This window comes from Falco rusticolus, chromosome 13 (assembly GCF_015220075.1).
Source record: "Falco rusticolus isolate bFalRus1 chromosome 13, bFalRus1.pri, whole genome shotgun sequence".
In the NCBI taxonomy this organism is placed as follows: Eukaryota; Metazoa; Chordata; class Aves; order Falconiformes; family Falconidae; genus Falco; species Falco rusticolus.
Window position 1 is genome coordinate 12,833,922 of NC_051199.1, and position 25,042 is coordinate 12,858,963.

Here is a 25,042-nt window from a genome sequence, read left to right on the forward strand (position 1 = left end):
AGTTTTGCAAGTTGAGATGTCATTAAATATGTTTTAATTTTTACGAACAATTTGCACGCATGGGTTGGGAGCAATTTCTTTGTATGTAGAAACATTTCACACTTGTCTAGGTGCATTATGGGACGTTTATTGTCCTTTGAAGCATGTTGTAGGGCTGCTGGTAAGGTAACTGTGGTTTATCTCTTACGATAACTTTGTTTTGGGAATGTAGCAATATTTACACAACTGGAGTCCTGAATCTTAGCAATGTATTTATCTCATGGTACTTGATATTAATTTCTTCTTCCTTTTTTTCTTCTTCTTCAACAGTAGGTAATTTTCAGGTGGTGGAAAATCTCACTCAGGAATGAATTTCATGAATTGAGACCTGGAAAAATTAAAGAATCCCAGGAGGATTTTTTTGGATGATTAATCTCTTCATAGTAAGTTTGACAATAATAATAGCAAATTTGCTGTGGATATAATGGAATAATCTAGAAATATTGATCTGCAATAACTTCCATGAAGGATGTGATTGCTTTGGCTAACAGGCTTTTTCATATTAATTTATTAATATAAAATAATGTATGGATACTGGAAAAACAAAAGAGACATGACAGTAAAGATAAATACAGGATAAATCCCAGCAACATTGATAGTTTCATTATGAGACAATGACAGAGGTATTGGCAACAAAAATTGGCCAGAAAGCAACAGTTTCATTGCTAATAACTCAGTCCTTATAATGCTCTGTGCCAGCACATTTGTTTTTCCAGCCATGTCATGAGCCACCTGGATTCCTAATCTGATTTAACATAAGTGACACGAAGTGCAACAGGTACTCAGGATTATACAAGTGCAACATGACTTTAGGAGCACACCGCCAGAGAAAGAAAGGCAGTCCAACCTGTTCCTGATAGAGAGGCCACTGAGAACATCTGAAATAATTACGCTTTTTGCCAAAGTTCCATGGGACTACGTGTCCCATGTAGTTATTGCTCTGCATCTACTTGGTTCTCAGTAATGGATTAATTTTAAGAGATGTCATGGCTCACAGAGGAAACAGTCTCCTAAAATACTAAGCCCAAGACACATTAATTCAGCAACTGCAGCAAATAGCTGAAGCCTGAGCTATGACCTGGTCTGAAAATGGAGAACTTTGTAACTACACCTTCAGGGACTGGATTGAGATCTGAGGCTTTTGTAGCCCAAGAGACTAAGTAGCACTCAAACACCTTATGTTGGTGAGATTTATTTTTTTTAATAAGCTGCTCTTGTGTTCTGATAATGTACGGACATAAAAAAAAATCAGTTACAGATGTGACTTCATCTTTATCCTATTTTTATGTTGAGTTTGAAAGATATAATTTCCAAATGACGTTCTGCTTTCCTTATCAACACCGTTTAGTAGAAATCATCTTATTTTACATCTAGGCTGAGGATGACTGCTTTCCCAAGAAGTATATGAATCTCTGGTGCTAGGGGAGACGGTAAAACCTTGCTCAAGAGAATATACCTGTTTTCAAGAGTAAATTTTAGTGTATCTTCATTTAGGGTCTGAAATAAGACCAACATGCATTTCCTGTGCTTTGCTTTTTAAAATCCAACATTTCCTACAGCGCAATGAAGAAATTTGTAGCACTCGTGAGTTAATGGGGTCTGCATTTCTATGTTTAGGTTTGTGTTTCTGATCCACCTTGTAACTTTTGCAAGTGACCCATTTCAAGTGAGTTTGATTGAAATTAGGCAGCTGGGTAGGGAGACTGCAAGTGGCTGCTCTTAGTCCTCCATTGATGGAAAGACTGCACACTGAGCTCAAATGACTGGATATATGCACAAACCATGGAAAAACGTTAAATTGGCACTCAAATTGGTAACAAAACAAATCTTGAATTCCAACTTGCTTTGACTAGAAAGGGAATGAATGTATCATGAACCAATAGAAAATGGACTGCCTGTTTGATTTGGCTCTAGTGCTCAAGGAGTCTTTAAATGTGCTTTTTTTGCAATAGGTGTTTTATAATTGCTCCATTAGTTGAGGCAAAGAGTTGCACCACGCTTCAATTTGACAAAATTAGTTATCAATTTTTATAAACGTTAGCTTTCAAAGAATTAGTCTGCTATACTTTTTTTGCCAAGAATTACATAGAATTTATAGCTGAATTTTAGCAGTAGGTTTTAGTGGGTTTATTTTCAAATTTTAATTTTTTTAATTTACCTCCTAAATGTGGATTTCATATGTGAATATATTTTGGTGAGGATTTCAGCTTGGTTTTTTTCTTCATTGCTTATACTGTAAGATTTTCCTGTGACATTTGGTATTAATATCATGTCACAATAAAACATCCATTTTATATTAGTTGGGTAGATTCATATAGTTAAATTATTGTTAATGTGCAGTTTTCTACTGTAATCCTGGGTGTTTTCAGTAATTTACAGGTAAGATATGACTGACTTTTCTTGAAAAGTGTTATTGGTGGTTCGGAGGTTTCCTATCCCATAGGAAGTATTGAAAGCCACAGTTGCCGTTCTTTCCTAACATTTAGTAATTTCATCCTTCTTTAAAATGATCTTTAAAATCTTACATGGGTTTTTCCCTCTGTGTTTTAGTAAAATTTTAATACAAAATTATTTTATTTTCAGAAAAAACGCTAAGTATTATGAATATAATTTACTATGTTTGTGAGAAATTGTATTGTAATATTGATGATATTTCTGTCTAGAGCTCTTGCTGTTCCACACAATCAGATGTTTTTAGACCTCCTTCTCACCTCCTGTTAAGGGGAGCTTTGCTGCTGTTCTCCTAAGTATTCACAGATTATTTGTTTGTTCCATAATTCTCCATAGATATATATACTGGAACAATATTGTAGCTATCCTTACTGATTTTTTTGCCAAATGAGGGTTCAAGTAAAACACTCCTCACTAGACCCATGGTTTTCTGCTAAATATTTGGTACACTCCTACCAGCAAAATGTTTATCTGTTGTGAAGTGTTCCTGTTGTTATCTCCTATTTCTCATTCCTAAGATTTTGCATGTTTTCACATGGTTGGAGATTTTTGGAGAAAAATTGTTAAAAAAAAAAAAAAAGTGCTTATATTATTTCTGATGGGCATAGGAAGAATAGTCCCCCTGTAAATGAAACTTTTTATCAATATCCCACACAGGCATTTGGCTCATCCAATAGAAAACTGAAGAAGTAAACACTTTATAATAAACATTAACATTTTAGTAAATTTATATTAACTACTGTACAGCTGTAAGCATCTGCGTTTGTTCTGAAATCTTTTCTCTTTGGACAGTCTTTTCATAATCTCAGTAGAGCCAAGAGGGAGGAGTAAGATTTTTGTCTATGGCTAGATTTTCATTATGGTTTTGCAAAGATGGAAAATTAATTGATGATAGCATAGGGCAAGAGAAGAGAGTTCCACTTACATTTTTGGATGAGTGAACAAATAGAACAAGGCATCAAGCAGTATCCAGCACTCATAGGATGAAAATTTCACAGAAAATCTGAAGTTCCATGTACTTTCACAATTTCAATAGCTGCAGACACATTTATAAAGCAAGATAAATACAGCCAAGTTTGTTTGTTTGTTGGTTTTGTTGTTGTTTTTTTTTAACTAGCCAAACCAGGTCACATGCTTTCTAGAAATAAATAATTTTCATGAAAAACTGAGTGAGCAGCAGATACTCATGTGGTAGCCTGCTTAATCATTCAACATGTAATAGATACACACTATAAACATTGTCATTCCTAGTATCCAAAGATTTGGATCATTCTTATGTATCAGCTTGAATTAGATCAACTGGACAATTTTTAGTTGAGTGTGTAGATCATTTTTGTACTTGCATAAGGAGTTTGAGGAAAATTGCTGACTATATAGGACTGCTTGGAAAGCAAAAAAGCAGATGAGAACCAACAGCCAACTGTGCTTGCAATACAACATAGCAACAGAAAAGAAAGCTTGAACAGTATTGGGCCATCTACTGAAAGACATGAAGGAAGTTAAGGTGATAGCTTCCTTCTACATAACTACCTTAGGAATATATATTGAACAAAAAGAGAACAAAAAAAGTCTTAACATCTTAACAGTGAAATCTTGTAACTTGGAAAGCTTTTTCAAATGTATTCACATAAGCTTGAAATAATACAAAATATTTTGGGAGGGAAATTGCTGCATCAAAATTGGATGCACTTACTGTCTATAGTCAGTATAGTTTCAACTTCCATCATTCTGTTTCCCTCTCCTTTTATGACTTGAACATACATGAGAAGATAGACTTCAGTTGGTTAAAAAAAAACAAACCAAAACATCCCCGAAACAACAACAAAAACTACTGTGGATGCATTAGAATAATTTAATAATGCGAAAAAATAGTAATTGAGCTTTAAATTTAAATTTTGATCCCTGTGTCTCTGTATGAAAAGAAAAAAAAAAGTCATCCTTTACAAATCTGGATGACTGCATTCATGTCATCAGATCTTAAGAAACAACATGCAGCTCCAAAATTTATCACTAATTCATTGGAAGTCTAGCAAATTGAATCCAGGATCCTGTTTTATAATGAACTAGTACTTGAATAAAAGCAATTTGATAAAGTAGATAAATGATCTGAAGAAACAGTGTTAAATTCAAAAGGCAAACAAGTTTGATACTGAAGCAGAAATAACTGACTCTGTGAATGCAAGATGGGGAGTAGCTCACTAAGCAGCAGATCTATAGAAAAAGAATTTGGCGTTGGATCACAGAGTGAGTCAAAAATGTCCTGTCACTCTAGAAGGTAACTGTCTTCAGTTTCATTTTAGTTGTTTAGGTGTAACCTACCTAAGATACCAAGCAGAACTGCAAGGACTCTTAATGTGAGAGCCATCATTATTTCCCCCAAATGATACAACTGAAGTACTTTTTTCGGTTGTTTTACTAACCTTCTCCTGAGTAAATAGCACAGTCTTTATGTGAACAAAAACATGTATGGAGAAAAGCAGACAAAACGGATCTGGACAAGTTTCAGTTTAGCGGTGCAGCTGTTTTAATGTTCCTCAGCCAAGACAGGAGTATTCTGTATACTAGACAATTTATACTTTTTTTTAACTAAAGCCTTGTTTTACTGCACAGGCTTCCTTGATGTCACTAGCAACATTAAAGATTATTTGAAATACTACATCTTACTAATGTTTAATATAAGTTAGATGTTATTTTCTCTAGAAAATACTAAAAGAACACAACTGATGTTTCTGATATTTTTTTAAGATGTATCTGAATAACATGAGATTATTGGGAAGAAATTTCAGGCTTTTAAAATCTGTTGTCCCTTGGGTTTGGTTGTTGGGTGGTTGGTTTTTTTTTTGTTGTTGGTTTGGTCTTTTTTATCACAGTTCAGATTGCTATAGTGTTTGGTGCCAAAGTTCTGGAACATGTCCTCAATCTGTGCCGAGGTAACTATGACTTCCTGAAACAGCTTCCTGTCCCATTGCTCCTGTACATCATTTCCTTTCTGGAGCTTGAAGATACTGCCAGGCTTTCTCAAGTTTCACGCAGGTTTGAAACGGTAATAATAATTTAAAAAAAAAAAAAAATTTGTAAATTATTTTTAAATTGTTAGCTTTGCTGTGCATCATGTTGGGTTTCAGTCAACTCAACATAATCATCAATCTGTCTGCTTTTCTTAAAGTTTGAGACAATAAATTAATAATCTATATACAATCTGAATGGCTGGAATAAAAACTAAATCTTAGAAAGGCTGTTAAGCTGTACTTATCGTGCAAACTTTTGTTTCATATAATAAACACAATGATGCAGATAATTCCATTGTAATCCATGGTTGGGTGCTATGCACTACTGCCAGGGTTAAGTATTTGAAATGTAAAGCCTATGCTCTGCATTATGATTTATATTATTGCAGTGTCTAGAAACTTCAACGGCGGACAAGGATGCCCTTATGCTAGGCTCATTAACAAACAAAAAATCATTGCCATTCCTAGGAGGCTTACTTTTCAAGTCTTCAACAAAAGACAGGAGTGCAAGGAAAGAGATTTTTTTCTTCAAGATTTTTGTAGGCCTTGCAGCAAGGAACTTTAAGAAACACAGAAGAAGAAAGAGATGACATTATTCTTGCTTGCTTGGAAGCTCTTTCCAGCTGTCAGGAAAGTATGGGAAATAGTATGAATGTGTTGAATTTAAAGACTGAAAAACGGAAGTTGCCACTGTTGCCTGGTGTCAGCTAAGGGTAGCCTCACATGCTGAGTGAGGGGTAACAAATAGGGAAGGAGACCTGGAAGTCCCAGGAGAATGAGGGCCAATCTGTTGGTACAGAAAGAGTAGTCACAGGGTAACGTAGGCTGTGTTGGAAAAGCCTTTGAGAGGTCATCTTCCAACTTCCTGGTCTGTGCAGGGTCAGTTAATTGGAGGGATGGGAAGATAATAGGTTCAGAGTTGTAATCTAGGAAGCTTATTTTTGTGGGTCTGAATACCTCAAAATTACATTTTCTGTTTGAGTCACAGCCTGAGAAAAGGCTGCTGCAGTAACTTGGGTGGCAGGGGGAAAAGGGGTTTAGCTCACGAAAAATAGGAAGAGAAGCATATTAAAGAGAAAGTAACTTGATTCTTATCCTTAGGGGTGCTGTAGGAGCCTAGAATGAAGCCTGTCAAGTTATGGCTTGTAAGATTACTGAAAATATAAGCAGTGGTGAGACCTTAGGAGGAAGATAAAAACAGCTTTAGTCATCTTGAGCCTGATGTGACAGCTAGATACCCTCAGACAGACTTCGGAGAGATAGATTAACCTTTCAGTTTGGAGAACAGGACATGTCTCTGGTACAGAGTACATCTCCAGATTGTGTAAGGAAGAGATTACTCACAGGGTTTCTATTATTTTGAGGCTATATGGCCCAAGATTTCAAGGAAAGTTCTGTGGAAGACTGCTGACCGTGCAAGAGGACATGGCTATACTGCTGTTCCTGTGGTGTGCCTACAAAGACATTATAGATGCTTTACCAAGAGTGAGTTCAAGAGAGCCCAAGAAATAGGAGAATTGCAAAGAAAGCACAGGAGAATATGGTGAGATAGGAAAATAAAGCATGTCATGAATTTAGAGATGAAGGGCAGATGGAAGTAGATAAGCTTGCCGAGTTCTGGGCTTTATTTCAGTCTGAAGATAAAACAGTTGCTATTGTGACTGGGAAACAACAGTAGAAGATGAGAGAATAAAAGCAACTAAAGGAGGGGAAGAGAACTGGTAGAAGCAAGGTCAGGAAATTATTTATTAGTATATTTGGAATCTATCTGTCACTTGCAGAATGTGAGTGGAGTAGGATGAGCTACTGAGGAGGGCAGTAAACTTTTCATTAGTTTAACACAAAGCCTTGGATATTCTTGGATTTAAGGAAATTCTAGAAAGAATTGAGTTGCATAATAATAAAGGTAAGATTCTGGCACAACCTGTTACAACTAGTAATGCTGTGATCTCTTTCTGTCATTTCAGCAGTACTTTTAAGGAATTAGAAATTTCCCCAAACACTACGGATTTTCATTTCCAGACTAATTTATGTTTAGGCTGGAATGCTGCTGTCTGTGGAATTTTAAAATAGCATATTCAGATTTCCAAATAGGGAGAAATAGAACAGGCTCTGCACTCAGGACTGAAAAGTAGAGTGTGAAAGGCTCTGTATGTCCGATGCAATGCATCCTCGCAGGCTGAACTAGGCAAGTATCTTCATTTTGTACCCAAAGCGTGGCATTTCTCTGTAGTTCTGAGCATAAATCCTGCTCTCCAGAACATGCAGATGCTTCCAATATGAGTTTCAAAGTATTTTAGATTTTCACTAGGTGCTATTTTGAAGTATTGTAAAGAAGCTCCACTGGGGACACCACCTTTCGAGCACAGCGTGAGTTTCCCCAATACTTTTTCAGCAAACTGCTGGATTGCGATGTCTCCCAGCACCAGCTCAGGCTAGGGTGCGTGTAGTTTACTTTGCACACGTAGGTTTTGCACAAACGGGCGCAGCTGGAGCCGCCGAAGCGCCGCTGGCGGGGCCGCTGCCGGCAGGGGGAGGCAGGAGCCCGGCTGCCGGCCCCGCTCCCGGCCGCGATTCGGAAGCCATTGGCACGGAAAGAAACCGAATAGTGACAGTTACTATCTGTCTTCTTTCTGGGTTTTGGATTTTTTTATGGAACACTGTCTCCGGAAATGCAAACGTATGATGCGAAAAACCAGTCTCCACCATTTTTAACTTAATGGTGTCCATTTTTCATAGGAACCGAATGGTGAGAGGCAGAGCACAAGCAGAATACTAAAGAAAACTAAAAATGCATATTTTCATTTCAGGATTTCTACAGCAATTTTGTCCCAATAATCCCTGCTTTTTTTTTTTTTCTTTTCTAAAATATGCTAGCATGTTGTGTGTGCCTGCAGTATTTACTCTCACAATTCAAGAACAACAAAAATAGGACTGCACATGCCCTCATACAGCTTTGCTGCACTCGGTGTATTAAATACTTTAAGGTATCCAGCTATATCAGCAGTGTGTGACAGGAGTTACACCAGGACTTTTGCTTTTCTATTTCTGTTACTACTGTGACAAATGTACCAGCCACTTGCACTGGAATAATCTAGTACAACTCCACTTAGGTCCCTGCAATTACAAACCTAGAAAAGCGGAACCTTTGGGGGGAAGAATCAGTGTTACTGCACTCTGGTGTAACTTGCAGTGAATGGCCAGATAATATACAATGACACCAAGTATGTTCTTAACTGATTTCTTTTCTTGTGGTGGTTCTGTCATTAATAAATAATTTTTTTTCTTCCTGTTTATAATGCAGTATTTGCACCTGATTCTGTTTATGGAGTCTTTCTGAAAGAGAAGCATCTCCTGAGAAATGGGCTTAATCCTTACAGTGCTTCTGAAACCTTCCTAAAATTGTATTTCTGATGTAAGTCCAAAGGCAATTTTCTGCTTTTACTTACCTTAAAAACAGATTTGTATTTGTGATGCATTTTCTACATCCTGACAAGTTCTTTGGCGTAATCTTACACAGTGTCATTGATTTCAGTGGGGCTGTATGAGTCGCATAGCAAGAGAGTATGTGGCATTACAGCTGCTTTTAGTGCAGCAGAAAGGCATTTGATATCATACCAAAAGAAGCTTCTCCAATTTTTCACAGAACATGTGATACCTTGCAGTGGCAACACTGGGCAAAACTTCTGTTTATGTCGTTGTGAGTTTTAACTAATATTGCATTTTTCGAGATAGGTGGGCAGCTTGCGCTGCAAGTGACCTTCATTCAAGGCGTCTGTGTTGTCTAAATACATTTTGTGTAGTAAAATAATCAGCAATGAGTAAGCCAAATTATGATTTTAAGCCTCTAGTTTCTTTTACAACTAGATATGTGACAGTCATGTCCTATGACAAAATATTGTGGAGAACTTGTGTGACACAACTACACCTGAAATGAAAGAACTTGCACAGGAAATGGGCTGGAAACAATTTTTTTTTTTTTTTCACAAACAGACTAGGTACAGCTGCAGCTCCAAAGGAGGACACAGAAACGAGATCCTCAGAACAAAAAACTAACTGAATAAAGATGCATTTTTCATTGAAGCGGTTGTTGTAGTTTTCAGGTCAGACATAGGGACTTTTCTTCTTTTCTTCTTTACTACGGAAAGCAAATTATTTTAAGGATTGAAAGAGGAAAAACAAAGTGTGTCTTACTAGGAGCAGCATGTAAATAACACAATGTTAATATATTGGGCATCCTGAAATTCTCTTATATTCAGCATAGTTACTAGCAATAGAAGAGGTTGTGGCTTCTTTGTACGTCTTCGTTCTGACTTTGCTTTGTATACATGCTATACATGCTCCATGTCTTATATCTGATGCTGTGGCGTTGTCATTTTTACCTATATAGAAAACCATCTATTATTTCTTACTACAAAATTTGCTGATGAATGCTGAGGTTCTTGCTGTCCACCACGGTAAACTTGCAGTGTTTATGTAGCTGGTTCCAGAGTTTGATGTGTGTTACAATATTTAAAATAATCTAAACTTCAAGCAAATAATAATGTTGTCACCAGGAAGAAACTTCTTTGGTGACTGAGGGTGTGGATCAAATGATCATCCTTGTCTTCAACAATCCATCAAAATCATGTTTGAGGCAGAATGGTATATGGGCACAATTTCTCCTTGATGTTGCTGATGTTTTGAAACAAACCGATTTCCATTGTTTGAGTTGTATATTTGACTATCTTATGAGACTGTAACAATGGTTACTGAAGTGTTGTAAGATGAAGGCAGTTCTTACTGACATGACTGAGTTGCTCCAACAATAAACTTCAGTGATTAAGAGGCCAAATATTATTACTCTGAAAGTACCAGTTGATTAATACATCATATGCCATTGACTAGCCTTAAGACCCGAGTATTAAAAGCAGTGATTGCAGTTTGGATATAATAGTGTATTATTTGAAAAGTGTGTTAGGTTTGCAATTTTTTTAACGTGCCAAGTGTTAAACTTGAATTTTATAAACTGAGTAAAAACTATTAATACAGGGTTCTTATATCATTCTGTTTTAAGAATTAAAATACTGCCTTATAAAGAAAATGTTTGCTAATTGAGATCAAGAATATTTTGTTCTACAACTATATACTAATATTCTTGAAGCATTTGGTGATTGTAGATCTTTAGATAGAATAAACACTTAAGTATATTCTGCCCTCTTTGTAACTTTCCTTTTAGGACCTTTTAGGACAAATACAGATTTCATGATGTGCATAAAATACTGTATTCATAATATTTCTGTTCTGTGTAGTTAAACACTATAAAATGTAATTTTGCTTTAGAGACATGATTTTAAGAACTACAGTATGTGAGCAGAGCTAGTAACAGACCCTCTTTTCTCATATCTGTCAGTCTACCACCAATTAATTTTTTTCTTAGCTTGTGCTCTCAGAATAGATTTAGGCAGTTTCAGATTAGGAAACTAGAACCCATGCTAGCCAATATGGACTCAGTGAATATTAATTTAAAATCATAATTCAACTCAATTTTGTCAGCCCACCATTCCTTCTCCTCGATCAACCATGTACCTGTCCCTTCTGTTACAAGAAGTAAGCACAATCGTTTTGAAGGAGAACCTTCATTTTTAAGCTTGAAAAAAATGAACTTAATTTGTAAATGAACAGAAAGTGAAATGTTGGGTAATGTACGTTTATTCCCATCATATGGCCCAGTAAGGACTTCTATAGAAAGACATATTGCAGATAAGTGAACAACATATTATTCATTAATGTACAAATAAAGTTGATTTTAAAAAAAAGAACAAGTAAAGGATATATATCTTTCAAAAAGAAAAAAAGGAAATTGAGGGAAATCATCCTTTCAAGATATATATATATATGTTTCACCAATAAAAGACAGCTCAGTTAAAATAAGCTAGCAGCAGCACTCACACTAAAAAGACGTTAAACCTGTAACAAAAGAACTGATGTGAAAGTGTAGTTTACATGAACGTTTTCTCCAAAACAAAAGCTGATTTTAAGAAATTACTGACTGCATGTTCACACCGTGTGTTGCAGTTCCCTGCCACCTCAGTTGTTTTAATATGAATTTTAAAAGCCATACATAACTATCCTATATGAATGAAATAATCTAAATCTTAAAGTAGTTTGGGGTTTTCTTAAGGTTTTCTTTTTTAACTTGGCTTATTTCAGTGATCTATTTTAAAGTATGTTGCTGCCAACAGTTGTAGAAGTGCGAAACTAAGAAGCTGGTGAATTGCATTATAGAACACTAAGAGTTGCAGTTCAGAACTTTTTTTTAACCAACCCTGCGGCTATAAAAAATATCTGTATAATGATATCATTGCATGCTGAACTGTTTCCCAGTATTTACTCAATATAACTGAATAGTATTAATTTTTTTTAAAGAATTTCAGCAGCCTGTATCAGTATTAAACTAAGAACCTGATCCGTCATGACAAAACTTTCATAAAGCTAGCAGGAAAAAACCTATAGTGACTTTTATTTGATAGGAAAATTACCATCAGACTTGCCTTTCAAGGCTGAAAAAGTTATGTCTTGTATACCATACAAAACATTCTGCATTGATTACCAGGCACTTAGCATTGTTTAAGAAAATTTATTTGAATATTTTGAATGGTCTTTAGTTCTTCCATGCTCTGAATTATCTAATTCTCTAGTGAATAAGTATCTCAAATGTGACCAGTCTTAAATAGTCCATGGCGTACATTATAAGCAGCAACACGACTGCTCATTATGTGACAGTTTTTATTACTAAATTAAGTGTAACAAGATGTACTGTGCTGTAGTCCAGTTCTTTCTAAAACTCTATTTGGCCAATTTTCTAATTGGCCAACTCATTTCTTTAGTACTGTTTACTTGACAAACAAGTCCTATGCAGGGAGTCAATGGCAATGTTACAAAGTTCTACAATACCTCTAATCAGGTGAAGCAGCCAGAAGCTTCAGACCATTTCTGGAAACATTTTCCAGCCTGTGAATAACAGTATTATTTTCCGTATGTTGCCTGTTTCTGGTTTTATGTTAGTCTTACTTCAGGTGCATTCAGTGTCACAGCATTTGTAATGTTAGCCTATGTATTGAGGATGGCTGCCTTATGCAGTTGATACTTTTAAAAAATAAACTAAAAAAATCCTTTATGTAGAGAGTAGTTTCAGAAAAATCTTAGAACTTTTCTTTAGTTTTGCATCACAGAAATAGTTATTTTAATACACTGAATTAATCAAATTATTGTACTAGCATCTCAACAGTACAATCATTTTAGCATACTCAGTAACTAACCTTTTTTCAGACCAAATACATAGTAGGAAGGCCTTTTATAAATCATTCGTATACTGATCAAATTCTCTTGTAGAACTAGTATAAATCTGGAACAACTGCACTGCAGTCAATGGAGTTTCACCAATGGGTAGTGGTGACAAGTTAGAAGAGAAGCAAGGATAAAGGCTCCTAGCATTATTCCAATTCTAAAAGACTAGCAGGGTGCTTTTAATTGCTGCATTTGTTAGTTCTAAAGTAAAAGATCTTCACTCATTTTAAAAGCGTATTTCTAATAATTTATTAGCATTTTGGAGCATAATTGCTTTTCACTTAAGTACAGCTCAGTGTGGTTGGTTCCATAAGAAAAACAGCTTCATACTGTCATACAATAGAAACATGAAAAAAAAAAAATCTGTAAAAAAATTTCTGGAATTTGTTCTATCCTTGTGCTTCTTCCGTAGATTTTTCACTTGGTTGTTTCTTTTGAATACAAGGTTGTATAAGTAAAAATAATATTCCCACCATGTACAGTAAGCCAGATATGTAAAAAGAAAAATCGTATTTCTGTGTGATGTCATAGATCCAACCTGCAAAATAAGGACAAAACATGTTTGTTACAAAGGTTGACAACAAGGTGCATTGCATGGGAAAATATGAAAAATGCTGCACATTTCTCCCGTGACATTTCAGTCAAATCCATAGATGTTTTGTGGAAAAAAAAAAAAAAAAAAAAGGTGGTGACTGTCTCCTCCTCTGGATGCTACAAATGGAAATTTATTAACAAAATCTCTTGTTCATTCACCAAAACCAGTGCAAAACCTGTCCCCTCATTTAAGTATTATGGAAGTCTTAAAATGGGACTCTAGCTATGTGCCATCCTCAGAAGCCAAGCAACTTTCTCTCTAAAACTGTACATTTTTCAAACAAGTTATCATAGGTCTGGCTTTAAAACAGACATTTTGAAATCCCAAACCAATTAGTTCTTCCACCCTACTATTTGTAAAATGCCCGATACTGCAGGCTAGTTCAAATGCTGTGTCTTTTGCAAGCAAACACATTCTCAGTAGCTTTCTCGAAGAGCCTCATATTGATAAAAGCCTTTCCAAGAGATATAATCTCAGTTCTGCAGTGACTCTCATTCCAACCTTAATTCCTTTGCAAAAATACATTAAAGTTACTCCAGAAAGGTTTGAGAACGCAAAATAGCAAAATTCCCTCATGGTATGCTGGTTGCATTGCAATGTAACCTCAAGATCTGTACCCTTTTTTACATCAACTAATTGCATCCTGTTTGCTTTGTTACTAATGACCCAAATACAAAGACATATTCAGCACCGACTGAGAGGTGCTAAAAGAATATATGGTGCTGCTTTTCAAAGGGTACTGAATAAGCTTTCTTATAAATCCTGTTGGCTCACTCAATAGTGTGCATATACTACACAAAACACATAAAAATAGGTTAAACCCTTCTCATTTTAAAAAAGCGTATGATTGTATTTTAAGGAAACATACCATTCGAAAGATAGATTGTAATAGCTTTGGCATTCTTTGCAAGGATTGTAATTTGTAGTGTGTGAATAGTGAGCTGGTACCCAGTGGATGTGATCTATAAATTGTAAATCGATTAATGTGAAGCTGGATGTTATGGTCCATTCTGGAGCAGCTGTAATTTTGTTACTTACACATGCTTATAACGTAAGAAAGCATAATAATATAACAAGTCACACAGTTTTTATACAAACATCTGTTGGTTAGCAATTTGAACTTTTTACCTGCAAAGGGTGGTCCAAACAATGCAGATATCCGTGGCACAAATGATGATGCCATAGGCATTTGCAAGGTGTTTAGTTCCAACCAAATCTTCAGTCACAACAGGCATTAGAGAAAAATAGCCACTAGAAAATCCTATTAGAGCACAAACCACAGCCAGGCTAATGTATGTTTGCATTAGTGGCAAAGTAAGAATGCAGGTGACCAGCGTAAAGTTAGCCATGAGGAAGACATTCCACGTGCTGATGCACGGGAGATCAGAAATGATTCCAAGGATCACTTTACCAAAAATATGAACAATGGCTATAATGGATGTCAAAGGAAATACATTGTTCTGACTAGATAAGTTATACTGCTTGACTATTTCTGGAAGATGAATAAAGGGAATGACAAAGCTGCTATAGGCAAACAAAGCCCAAATTATAAAGGCCACAAATACTCTATTGGTAAACAGTGATGCAGCTCCAAAGTAGCTGGAGTACCATATTGCAAAGCCCTTCCTGACTGTAACCGTCAGCTGGCTCACTGTCTTAAGAATGCGCAGTCCATACATACTCCTTCCACTTCCAGATTTACCTCCAATTTCTATGTGCTGAACACTGTCAAGCACTTCTTCATTTGTTGCCTCTTCTTTTTTTTCTGGTTCTTCACTGAGGACTCCATTGGATTTTATAGTCTCTGCAGAACGGGACAGAGCTTTTGCCTGATTATCTTCACTGTTACTTCTCACACCATATTTTTCGCTAACCATGTCTTTGGGAGAGAGTGGTCTCATAAGCGCCCCACAGACACAAAGGTTCAGAGAGATGGCACCCTGGATGAACATGGCATTCCTCCACCCAAATTCGATGCAGAGGTACTTCAGTAAGGCAGTCATTAGGAAGGCTCCAAACCCTGTTCCCGTGGTACTGAGTCCTTGCGCAAGTGCTCTTCTCTTCTGAAAATACTGCCCTACCATGACCACCGCAGGCAGATAAACCATGCCACTTCCAGCGCCTATGAAAACAAAAACCGAAATCAATCTGCACATTTGCCAACAACATAAAAAGTGTGAAAAACATATCAGTTTTATCCCTAACTTTTGCATGAGCATAATGGTAAAACTGAGAATAAATATTTAATTCTCATGTTAGGTTTCATTTCTGTCTTGCAGTATTTTCCAAAATTTGCAATCCTCATTCCTGTGAGAATACAATACTGCTGTTTAACTGCTGGGAAAACTGAAATACATGGAAGATAAAACCTTTATCTCAGTTTAGCATGGTACTGCTGGAAAGTCCCAAACATCCCATGATAAATCAGTGACAGCTAATATGAGGACAAACATAAAACAAACTCTGTTTTGAAATATCTGCATTTATAATACTTGCATCTGATTGTATCAGTGACCAGAAATTGCTTAGTGGGCATATCTTATTGCTTTTGGCTGAGTTCACCAGCAACACGTTTCAGGAGTCAGCACAGGGTAGGTTAGCTGGGTGGTGGGACCTTGGGTGGCTTCCAGGTTTCTCTTTGGGCACTCCAGGGAAGTCCAGGGAGGGCCACACAGTAGCTGCACAGGCATATTCTTAAAGAGGAACATCTCTATAGTTCTGTAGAAAATCCCTCAGCTGTAGTTAAACCCCAGGGTATTAATGGTACCTGTTTCAAGCAGAAAGCGTTAAGACTTGTGCAAACACACCATTAAAGGTAACAGTTGCCCATTTTTTCTCACAACGAATTCCTGACAGAGGGGATTTGGACTGGAAGAGGTGTATCCAGAAGATGCTTCAAAATTCACTGTGATTGTACTTTAGAAAAGCGTTTGGGGCTTAAGTTTTCCTAAATAGCTGATAACACAGCCGTATGCAGGTGCAGCACGATCTAGCTACAGCTAGACCAGAGAAAGAGTAGTTCTTCCAGCAAAGCCTGAAAAAAGCACCTCAGCACCACGGCAGTGTAGTGGTCAGAACCGACCTGTTTTGTCTGTTAGAAATATTTATTTCTTTGCTACACAAATACCTGACCAGGTTTTTATTTTGCACAAGGTCTCCCTCCCCAGCGGCAGCCACAAACACCAAGGCCATCTCTCGGCCCCCCAGCCGACCGCCTGCCTCAGCCCAGCCTGCCTCGCCGCTGTGAGGGAGCAGCCCACGCTCCCGCTTGCATGAAGTGCTCACGGCCCCCGCCTGCGCATCCCAAGAAATAAAGAAGTTTTCTGTATTTTAGCTTATCTTCTCATTCTGCGGAATTAACACAGAAGGTAGTTAACTCGTGAAAGGCACAGCACCTTCACAGGCACGTCAGGGCCACAGGCCTCTCCACTCCTTTCCCTCACAGAGCCGTCACCCCCGCAGCCAGGCCCGCAGGGACTCCAGCAGCTACAGGCGCCCACCCCAGGGCTCCCCTGGCCAGGTGAGTGGGGAGAAGGGTCCCCTGCCTTGCCATGGCTGCTGCAGGGTGCAGAGCTTGCACAGCTGGGCCTGAGCTGTCCCCCAGGAGGTGAGGGGACAAGGCTGCAGGGAGCTGGGGCAGGGGAACCATGCTGAGGCGGGGCGCACGTTGGGGATGGGAGCTGAGGCGGCGGGGTGGCCACGGCCAGGGGCAAGGTGGGGATCCTGGGGACATCCCATGTGAGGGCATCTGACACGGCAGTCACTCACGGGGAGCCCCGGAGCCATATGTGAGCCCACAAGCACTGTGTGCAGGCTCACAGGTGGTCACAGCAGGAGGTGGCCGCTGTTAAGTGAACATCTAGCAGCCATGAGAACATGAAAACAACTTCCCTGAGGTGATGGTGAGTGAGGTGACCATGAGCGAGGGGATGGGAGTGGACAGGGACTGAAATGATGGGTGAGTGAGAAGATCAGGAGTGTGGGGTTGGCGAGCAAGGGGATGGCGGGCAAGGGGATGGGGAATGGAGTCTCATGGAGATGGAAAAAACATCTCAGGCATCGCTACACTGGTTTTCTGACCAGAATTACTCTGGCAACATCTCACTTCTCCACCTCATGCAGAAATCTGCCTCAGATTTTTTTCTGAAAATGTGGTTTTCACCCCTCTTTAAATTCTCTGTATAATCTCTGCCTTTTTGTCTGGTATTTTGTGTATGTTCTTTTCTGAAAAGCAGCAAGGGCTGAGAGAGTGTGGGGATTCCTGTCTGCTTGATTATATTTAATATATATATATGGAACAGAAATTCCAAAAAAGACAGAACCCTGCCTGTAATTATTGTTTTTGTTCAGGAATTTACAACATTACTGAAATCTGTGGTATGGTGGTACAAAGAGCCATCACAGTGATCCTTGCTTTTCAGTGATCAATGTTTTTCCACACAGAGAGCTAGAAAAAAACATCATGTACAGAAATTCTGCAGATTTCTATGAAACTCTGTGAAAGAATAGTTTGAGGGAATGGAGGGTACTGAAGCTATTATTAGTATTGCAAACAATTCATTTTTTTCGTAATGCTTCTGTCACCTATAACAGATACCATGCTTCATTTGCAAACATAACTGGCCTTGTTATCCGTGGACTGAATAATATTTCAAAGCCCCTTGAATTGCTCAGTGTTGCTCATAATAATTAAAGGCCAAATTTCGTATTTCTTACTTGGATCGCTTGAACATTTGTTTCATATCTATTAACAGTATCTCTTTCCAGAAACGAACAGTGAATAAATTGAAGTAGTGCTTTAAGTAGAGAATACTGGGTTCTTCTACATAACTTTCTTGAAGTAACTAATTTTTTTCACAAAGAAGCCACATTTTGCTAGAAACTGAGCATTCAGGCACAAGGGATCTGTTGGTTTTCAAGAAAGATGCCTGAACACCCATGCCTTTTCATATTTTGATCGGGCCCTTACACATGTCAAAATGCTTTCTAGAGACCTAATTCCAATAAAAATGAGAATATATTACTTCTTTCAGTGATTTTGATTGTAAAAAAATGTGGCAAAAATAGTTGCTATTTATTAGTGGTTGTTGCTGTAATCTGAATATCCTTCATTAGAAACTGAAATATATATGAAATACAGCTACGTGCATGGTCCTAACTGAGGCTAGGATCGAGTTAATTTTCTTCATAGTAGCTCATGTGTGCTGTGTTTTAGACCTGTGACCCGAACACCGCTGATAACACAGGCATGTTTTAGCTGCTTCTAGACAGTGCTTGCACAGCATCAAGGCCTCTTCTGTTTCTCACATGGCCCAGCCAGTGAGTTGGCTGGGGGTGCAGAAGAAGCTGAGAGGGGATACAGTGTGACAGGTGACCCCAACTGACCAAAGGGACATCCCATACCGTATGATGTCATGCTCAGCAATAAAACTGGGGGAAAGAAGGAGGAAGGGAAGACATTCAGAGCTGTGGCATTTGTCTTCTCAAGTAACGGTTACACATGATGAAGCCCTGCTTTACTGAAAATGGCTAAACATCTGCCTGCCCATGGGAAATAGCAAATTAATTCCTTATTTTGCTTTGCTTGTGCATGCAGCTTTTGCTTTACCTATTTAACTGTTTTTATCTCACTTTTACCTTTCTGATTCTCTCCCCCATGACACTGCAGGACAGTAAGAAAGCAGCTGTGTGTGGCTTAGCTACCTACCACTAGCAACTCCCAACACCCTTTAAAATGGGTTTTGAAGCAGTACATAGTTATCATAATCTGGTATTTTATTAATATGGAGCAACTCCTGTAGAGAACACTTACTGTTTCTTCCTGCGTTAGAGAGGAGTTAGCTAGATATATAATTCAACAGTGTTTCGACGTCTTTAAATTCCACTGTTAAAGTTTGGATTACACTAATTCTTCCAATTAAAAATGTCCTCTAATACATTCACCTGGGAGAAACTGATAAAAATACCATCTTCAACATGGCAGATTTACATGACAACAGAAGTTATTGGGCCCAATCCACTGAGTAAATAAATAAGTATTCTCAAAAGGTAACAGGCTGCAAAGAGTGTGTAAGAGAAGCTGGAATAACTTTACAGTCTAACTTCCCTCTTTACTCACCCAGATAACCTTCAAAGCAATCAAAAGTAACTGAAAAAAACTTTCAAACCTTAGTACAGCTCTTACCAGCTGTCACTCCAAATGTAAGGAAGAGGTAGTGCACATTGGAGGCATAGGCACTCAGTATCCAACCTAGGGCATTCATTATCCCTCCAATCATAGCTGTCTTGCGGCACCCACACATGCTGATGAATAAACCAATGAAAGGACCTGTTAAAATATATGAAAAAAATGATGAAATTATTCATTTAATTCTCTGTACTCTTTAATAGTTATTCACATGAAGAGTCTTAACATTTTAAACAAAACGTTAAACGTCAGGCTACTCATGCTATTCAGTTTATTTTCCCTATTACTGCTCAAAATTGTGGAAAGAAAAATTCAACCAGCTGACCAAATACCAGCAGAACCTAAAATCAAGGTTTCCCCACAAAGAAGGGATAGTTTAAAAAAAGAAACTGAAACCGTTATTCCCAATATCAATGATGTGTGTGGGCAAGCCTTTTTCACAAGTAACGAGAAAGCAAACATTTTATTTTGTTTTCAGTGGAGTATTTTAGGCAGACCTAAACACAACTTCTTCAATCTTAATTTAGGGAGAGATACATACACATATACACATATACACACAAACATACCCCTCCAGATATTATTTTGGGTTGATCCAAACACAACTTAAAAAATAATTTTTTGTTCAGCTGCCAAACTGAAATATAAACTGTCTAAATTCAACATTTTCTCCTCCCAGATAGAGTACGGGGAGGACCACAAGCTTCACAGATCATGTGTTTTCTTAATTCTAGTGAGACCTTGAAGTCACAGTCATCCTTTCCTGCTCATGCTGTCTCCTGGAGTAATTGTCTTCTCTATCATCTTCCCTGTTGTTCCCTCTCTCCCTCTAACTTGTAAAATATGTCCTTGTGACCTTAAAAAGGCAACTCAGGAGAACTTGGGCAGCCCTGCTAATAAAATGGAAAACTGTAAGAAAATACTTGAGGGATGAATGGCAAACATATTCTAAAAATCTATGTAGTTTTGAAATAAATTATGCTGGAACATACCAACAATAAGTGTAATGCCCATGCTGAGGGAGCTAACCCATGCTGTTAAGCCACGACTTTGATTAAACTCTTCAAGCCATTCCATGTTGAGTATTCCAAGGGCCATCTGGGACCCCATGATAAGTATGTGCACAAGGAAAGAGGAAAGTACAATCATCCAAGCCCATCCTCCATCGATGTTTGGATTAGGCTTAATTGGCTTACTTCCAACTTTTGAGTCATCTCCAAAATCATATCCAATATCTTCTCGACTAGCATACATTTTCTCCACAGTATTCTGAAACAAATGCAGTAAATACCTTCAAAATACATAAAGAATGATCAGATTTTGTAGTTTGGTTATAGTGAACAGCATAAATCACTACCATATTTCACCACTGTGGTTTAGTGCAGTTGTAAAGTGCATACTGGGGTTTCATTGTGCAAATGTAAAATGCTTAGAAAAATTTCTTTGTGTACCTTAATATCATGGCTGTCTGTGCAGGGGTATTTACAGGTTGACAGTAGGCTGCATTATTTCCATTACTGTACACTTTAACTTACTTTTAGGTGGCTGAGAGCACTTACTCTTCATGGGTTCACTGTGGTCACAAAAAAAAGACTGGTCTCTCTCTGTATATTCCTTGTCTGTATCACCTTCTGCTGTCCCAGTAAGATTACGTGCCTTTGTTTTCAAGTTGATAAAGCTTGGAATAAAAAAAGGAAATCCTGAAGAGGCAGGTAGATGAAGTTACCATATCCTTTCAGAGGAAACCAGTTTTGGATATATTTTTTCCTTAGCAGTGGAAGAAAAAGAGTGAAGACAGAGAAAGATAAAGATTTAAGGTTCTTGGTTTTCAAAATGCTTTGCTTACACAAATTACAACAAGGGGATTGTTACTACCTCTCTGGCAAGCTTTTTATTACAGTGAACTTGACAAACAGTTTGCTATTATGTTTTCAGTCTCCATACTATTAATCTATACAATCCTACTAAAACCAAAGAATTCTTCCAAACTAATGTCAATGCCTATCAGAATCAAACCGAGTGGCAGAGTTACGTGCATAGGTATACGCAGGATCAGGACATAATAGCTTAATTTGATTGCTGCGATTTTTTCTATTGTTACTCTAAGTGAAGATTGCAACACAATGTGAAAATAACTTTAAAGCCATTTTTAATTGATTAACAGGCAAGGTGCAGAACCCAGTCTTCCCTCCATCTGATTTCTGCTGCAACATATTGAAATGTTACCCAACGGTGGAGCACCACATAGGTTTCCATGGAGACTAGAAATGTAATGATACAAATTACCAGAGATGGTAATTTTTTGTCTTCTTTTCTTCTCCAGAAAATAAAAAGAGCCATCAGCTTCACAACAATCAAAGGAAAGAAGAATTTTATCAAAAATTGTTTTAAAAAGCTCCTTATGTATTCTGTGAGCCCTCAGAAGGTGTGCCTCAGGGCTAGCTCCTCACTACTGAAAACTGGCAGTGAATGCAGAATATAGTATCAAGTTTGTCATAGATGGATACCCTTTATGGACCCAGTTGTCATAGCCCTAACTTGGCCATTGAAGGCACTGGTGACACAGTGAGGAAGAACAAGAACTGCGCACTAATACTTGCCACACAAGCAGGTAAACTGGGACCAGCTGATGAGTCCACACCTGGGTGCCAGTGGGAACATATACTGAAATGACTTACTGGCTTTTTCTTTGCCAGTCAAGAGGCAGAGAGAAAAGGGGATTATGCTTAGAGGTCTTTCTAGAGGTCCTGCAGGGTGTTTGAGGCAGGAGGGGTAGCAGGGGAACAAGTCAGAGCCAGGCGGTGGTGCAGACTTTTTTTCTGAACTTAAGAGGACAGCCTGGGACAGCCTTAGTTAAAATTACACTTTGCTCTTGCTCTGCAGAAGGTAGGTCTTAAAGATGGCATCTCAGCTCTTTCCTATTAATGTACCTGGAGCTAGATCCCCCACTGATGTAGTTTATGTGACTACTGAGGATTCAGCCCACTCACAAGCGAGAAAAATACTAAATGCATGAATGTAATAAAGATAATGAATAATCATGCTAATGGGAAATAATGAGAAGCAGCAGAATGAAGAAAAATTGCAAGCTGCTAAACATGCTCTGTATAAGATTAGTGAAAATGTATGATGGCTATTACAGTACATCTTAGATAATGGAATAAAAAATTATGTAACTGAAGATTCAGAGTCAGGATTAAATGTGGAGCCTCACCTTTCTCTTTCATGCTCTTGACTGGCTTTGTGTCCACCTGAATACTGATACTGGATGCAACACTTTTCTTTGGACAGGAAATAGATACGTCTTTTATATATTTAAAATTATTTAAAGCAAAAATAGTTGACATTGAGAAGCAAAGGTATGATGCTCATCTTTGCAATCTTACTGACAGAATGGGCTTAGACTTGAATAGGTACAAGTTAGTGTCGTGCTGGCATCAACCCCCACAAATCTTCAGAAAATGTATATATTTTCCCTTTGAACTGGATTCTTGCACATTATTACTTTTATACCATTAACTTTCCACTAACGTCACAAGTTCAGAGTGAACACACTCAAAAGCAGGGAAGGTAATCTCCAATGACTGCACAAACTCTCAGGCTCCAGATAGAGCAAGGGCCTTGCTGTCTGGATCCTCTCCCCGCTATTGCCTCATCACCCCGTGGCGTATCGCACCCATATCGCACCCAGGAGAAATGCACTTACCTGCCCTCAGCCTTCTTCCCACCCCACAGCACTGCCCAGAACACTATCGCGGACAGCAGAGAAGCCCAAGGGGCTAGAGAAACTGCAATGACAATGATGGCAGCTCATTTGTGAAGCCAGCCGTGTTTCCCCAACGAGCAAGGTAGTGAAAACCCACTCAGTGCCGGCGTTTGAATAAAGCCCCTCACAAGGGAATGCATTTAAAAGCAGGAGAATCTGGATTCTTGTTTGGCCAGCTGGAGAAGGACTAGATTTTTTTCAGAAAATCTTTTAATATTGCATGCACACACAGTATGCAGAGCTCTTAGAAAACTGGCCCAGACGTTAGTGCCCACAAAGGTGCTGAGCTTTTCTGAAAACCTGACTCATGAGCTATTTTAGGGACAAATGCAGGTGCTGTAGTAAGACCAAAGCTAGCAGCCAAACACCCAAGTTCCCTGTGCCATCAGTGGAGATATGGCTCTCTAGCTTGCAGTTGAACTGGATCATCAAAAAACATCTGATCTTAATATAAAAAATTCATATCATTAATAATTTACAGACACTTGGGTAAATCAGGTACTGTAGATCAGTACCTGACTGCCTCAGTGTTAACAAGTATAGAGCAAAATCATACTTTAAAGGCACTTCCAATCAGTAACGCGTAAATGCATTATAAATAGTAATAAGTTTTGCTTCACAGTATTCCCAGTAGACGTGCCACATATAATTGTCTTTTGAAGACATACAGAAATGAAAAATATTGTTAAAAGCATAGTTTATTTGGGGTCTCTTAAGTTTTGGTAGTCTTAAGCCGCTCAGCACTTCAGTTGTCAGTGACTTCACTGGAGATGTGGGTACCAGCCCCTCCTGCAGCCCAGAGCCACAGCGCCTAACTGTGCATCCCCAGCAAGGAAAAGAAAACCAGGGAAATTCAACTTTTACAGCGCAACTCCAAGGGTCACAAGCCTGCCTGCAGCCGGCGGCAGTTCCACCGCCAGGCTCCGGGTGCTGCCCTTGGGCCCCGCGGGAGCCCCGCTCCGACCCCCGCCCGAGCCGGCCGGCAGCAGGCGCGGGGGTGAGCGTTCCCCTCCCCTCGGTGCCGAGCCGCTTGCACCGGGCGCCGTGCCTACAACCTGCCGTAGGTTGCAGGCTGCTACAGGAGCCGCCCGAAGGCAGGGGATGCACTCCCGCCGCACCACCACCAACAAATTTGGGAGCTTTGCGCGTTGCGCCTCCCCCAGCACCGAGGTTAAGCGCACCTATGCGACGCGCCGCTGGGGCGGGGACGGCTGCCACCCCCCGCGCCCCGGACCGCCGCCGGGGCAGCGCTCGCCGCGGCGCAGGGCCGGGGGCCGGGGCTCGGGGCTCCGGCCCCGGGGCTCTGGCGCAGCCGCCCCCTGCCCGCAGGGGCTGCGGCGGCGGCGGGGCCGGGCGGCGGGGCGGCGTTGGGGGCCGGCGCGGCTGCAGGCGCCGCCCGCCCGGCGGAGCACAAAGGATGACCGCTAGTTACCCCGCCGCTGCGGCGGCGCCCCCCGCCCGCAGCCGCACGGAGAGGCCCGGCCGCCCACGGGCAGCCCCGCCACCCCCGGGCAGCCCCGCGGCCGCGCCGCACGGCACCGGCCCGGGCCGCCTCTGCTGCAGGCGGGCGGCTGCTGCGCGCTGCCCTGCCCTGCCCTGCCCGCACCGCTGCCGCTGCCGCTGCCGGTGCCGTGCGGCGGCTCCCGGCTCCTCCGAGCTACTCACCG

General features: G+C 39.4%; 2 protein-coding genes across 2 annotated transcripts; one reads left to right on the forward strand and one right to left on the reverse strand.

Moving 5' to 3' along the window:
- Nucleotides 1-117: 117 nt before the first annotated feature.
- On the forward strand, nucleotides 118-11,314 carry FBXO36 (F-box protein 36). Its single transcript, XM_037407266.1, has 4 exons — nucleotides 118-165; nucleotides 313-402; nucleotides 5,303-5,533; nucleotides 9,396-11,314. The coding sequence occupies exons 1-4, from the start codon at nucleotides 118-120 to the stop codon at nucleotides 9,552-9,554; spliced, it is 528 nt and encodes a 175-aa protein (XP_037263163.1). The 3' UTR covers nucleotides 9,555-11,314.
- Nucleotides 11,315-11,894: 580 nt separating this feature from the next.
- Nucleotides 11,895-24,507, reverse strand: SLC16A14 (solute carrier family 16 member 14). The gene is given in 6 exon segments (XM_037407016.1): nucleotides 11,895-13,365; nucleotides 14,551-14,582; nucleotides 14,584-15,544; nucleotides 19,607-19,750; nucleotides 20,602-20,878; nucleotides 21,169-24,507. Coding segments are annotated over 5 exon segments (1,548 nt in total). The 5' UTR covers nucleotides 20,864-20,878; nucleotides 21,169-24,507; the 3' UTR covers nucleotides 11,895-13,216.
- Between the last annotated feature and the right edge of the window lie 535 nt (nucleotides 24,508-25,042).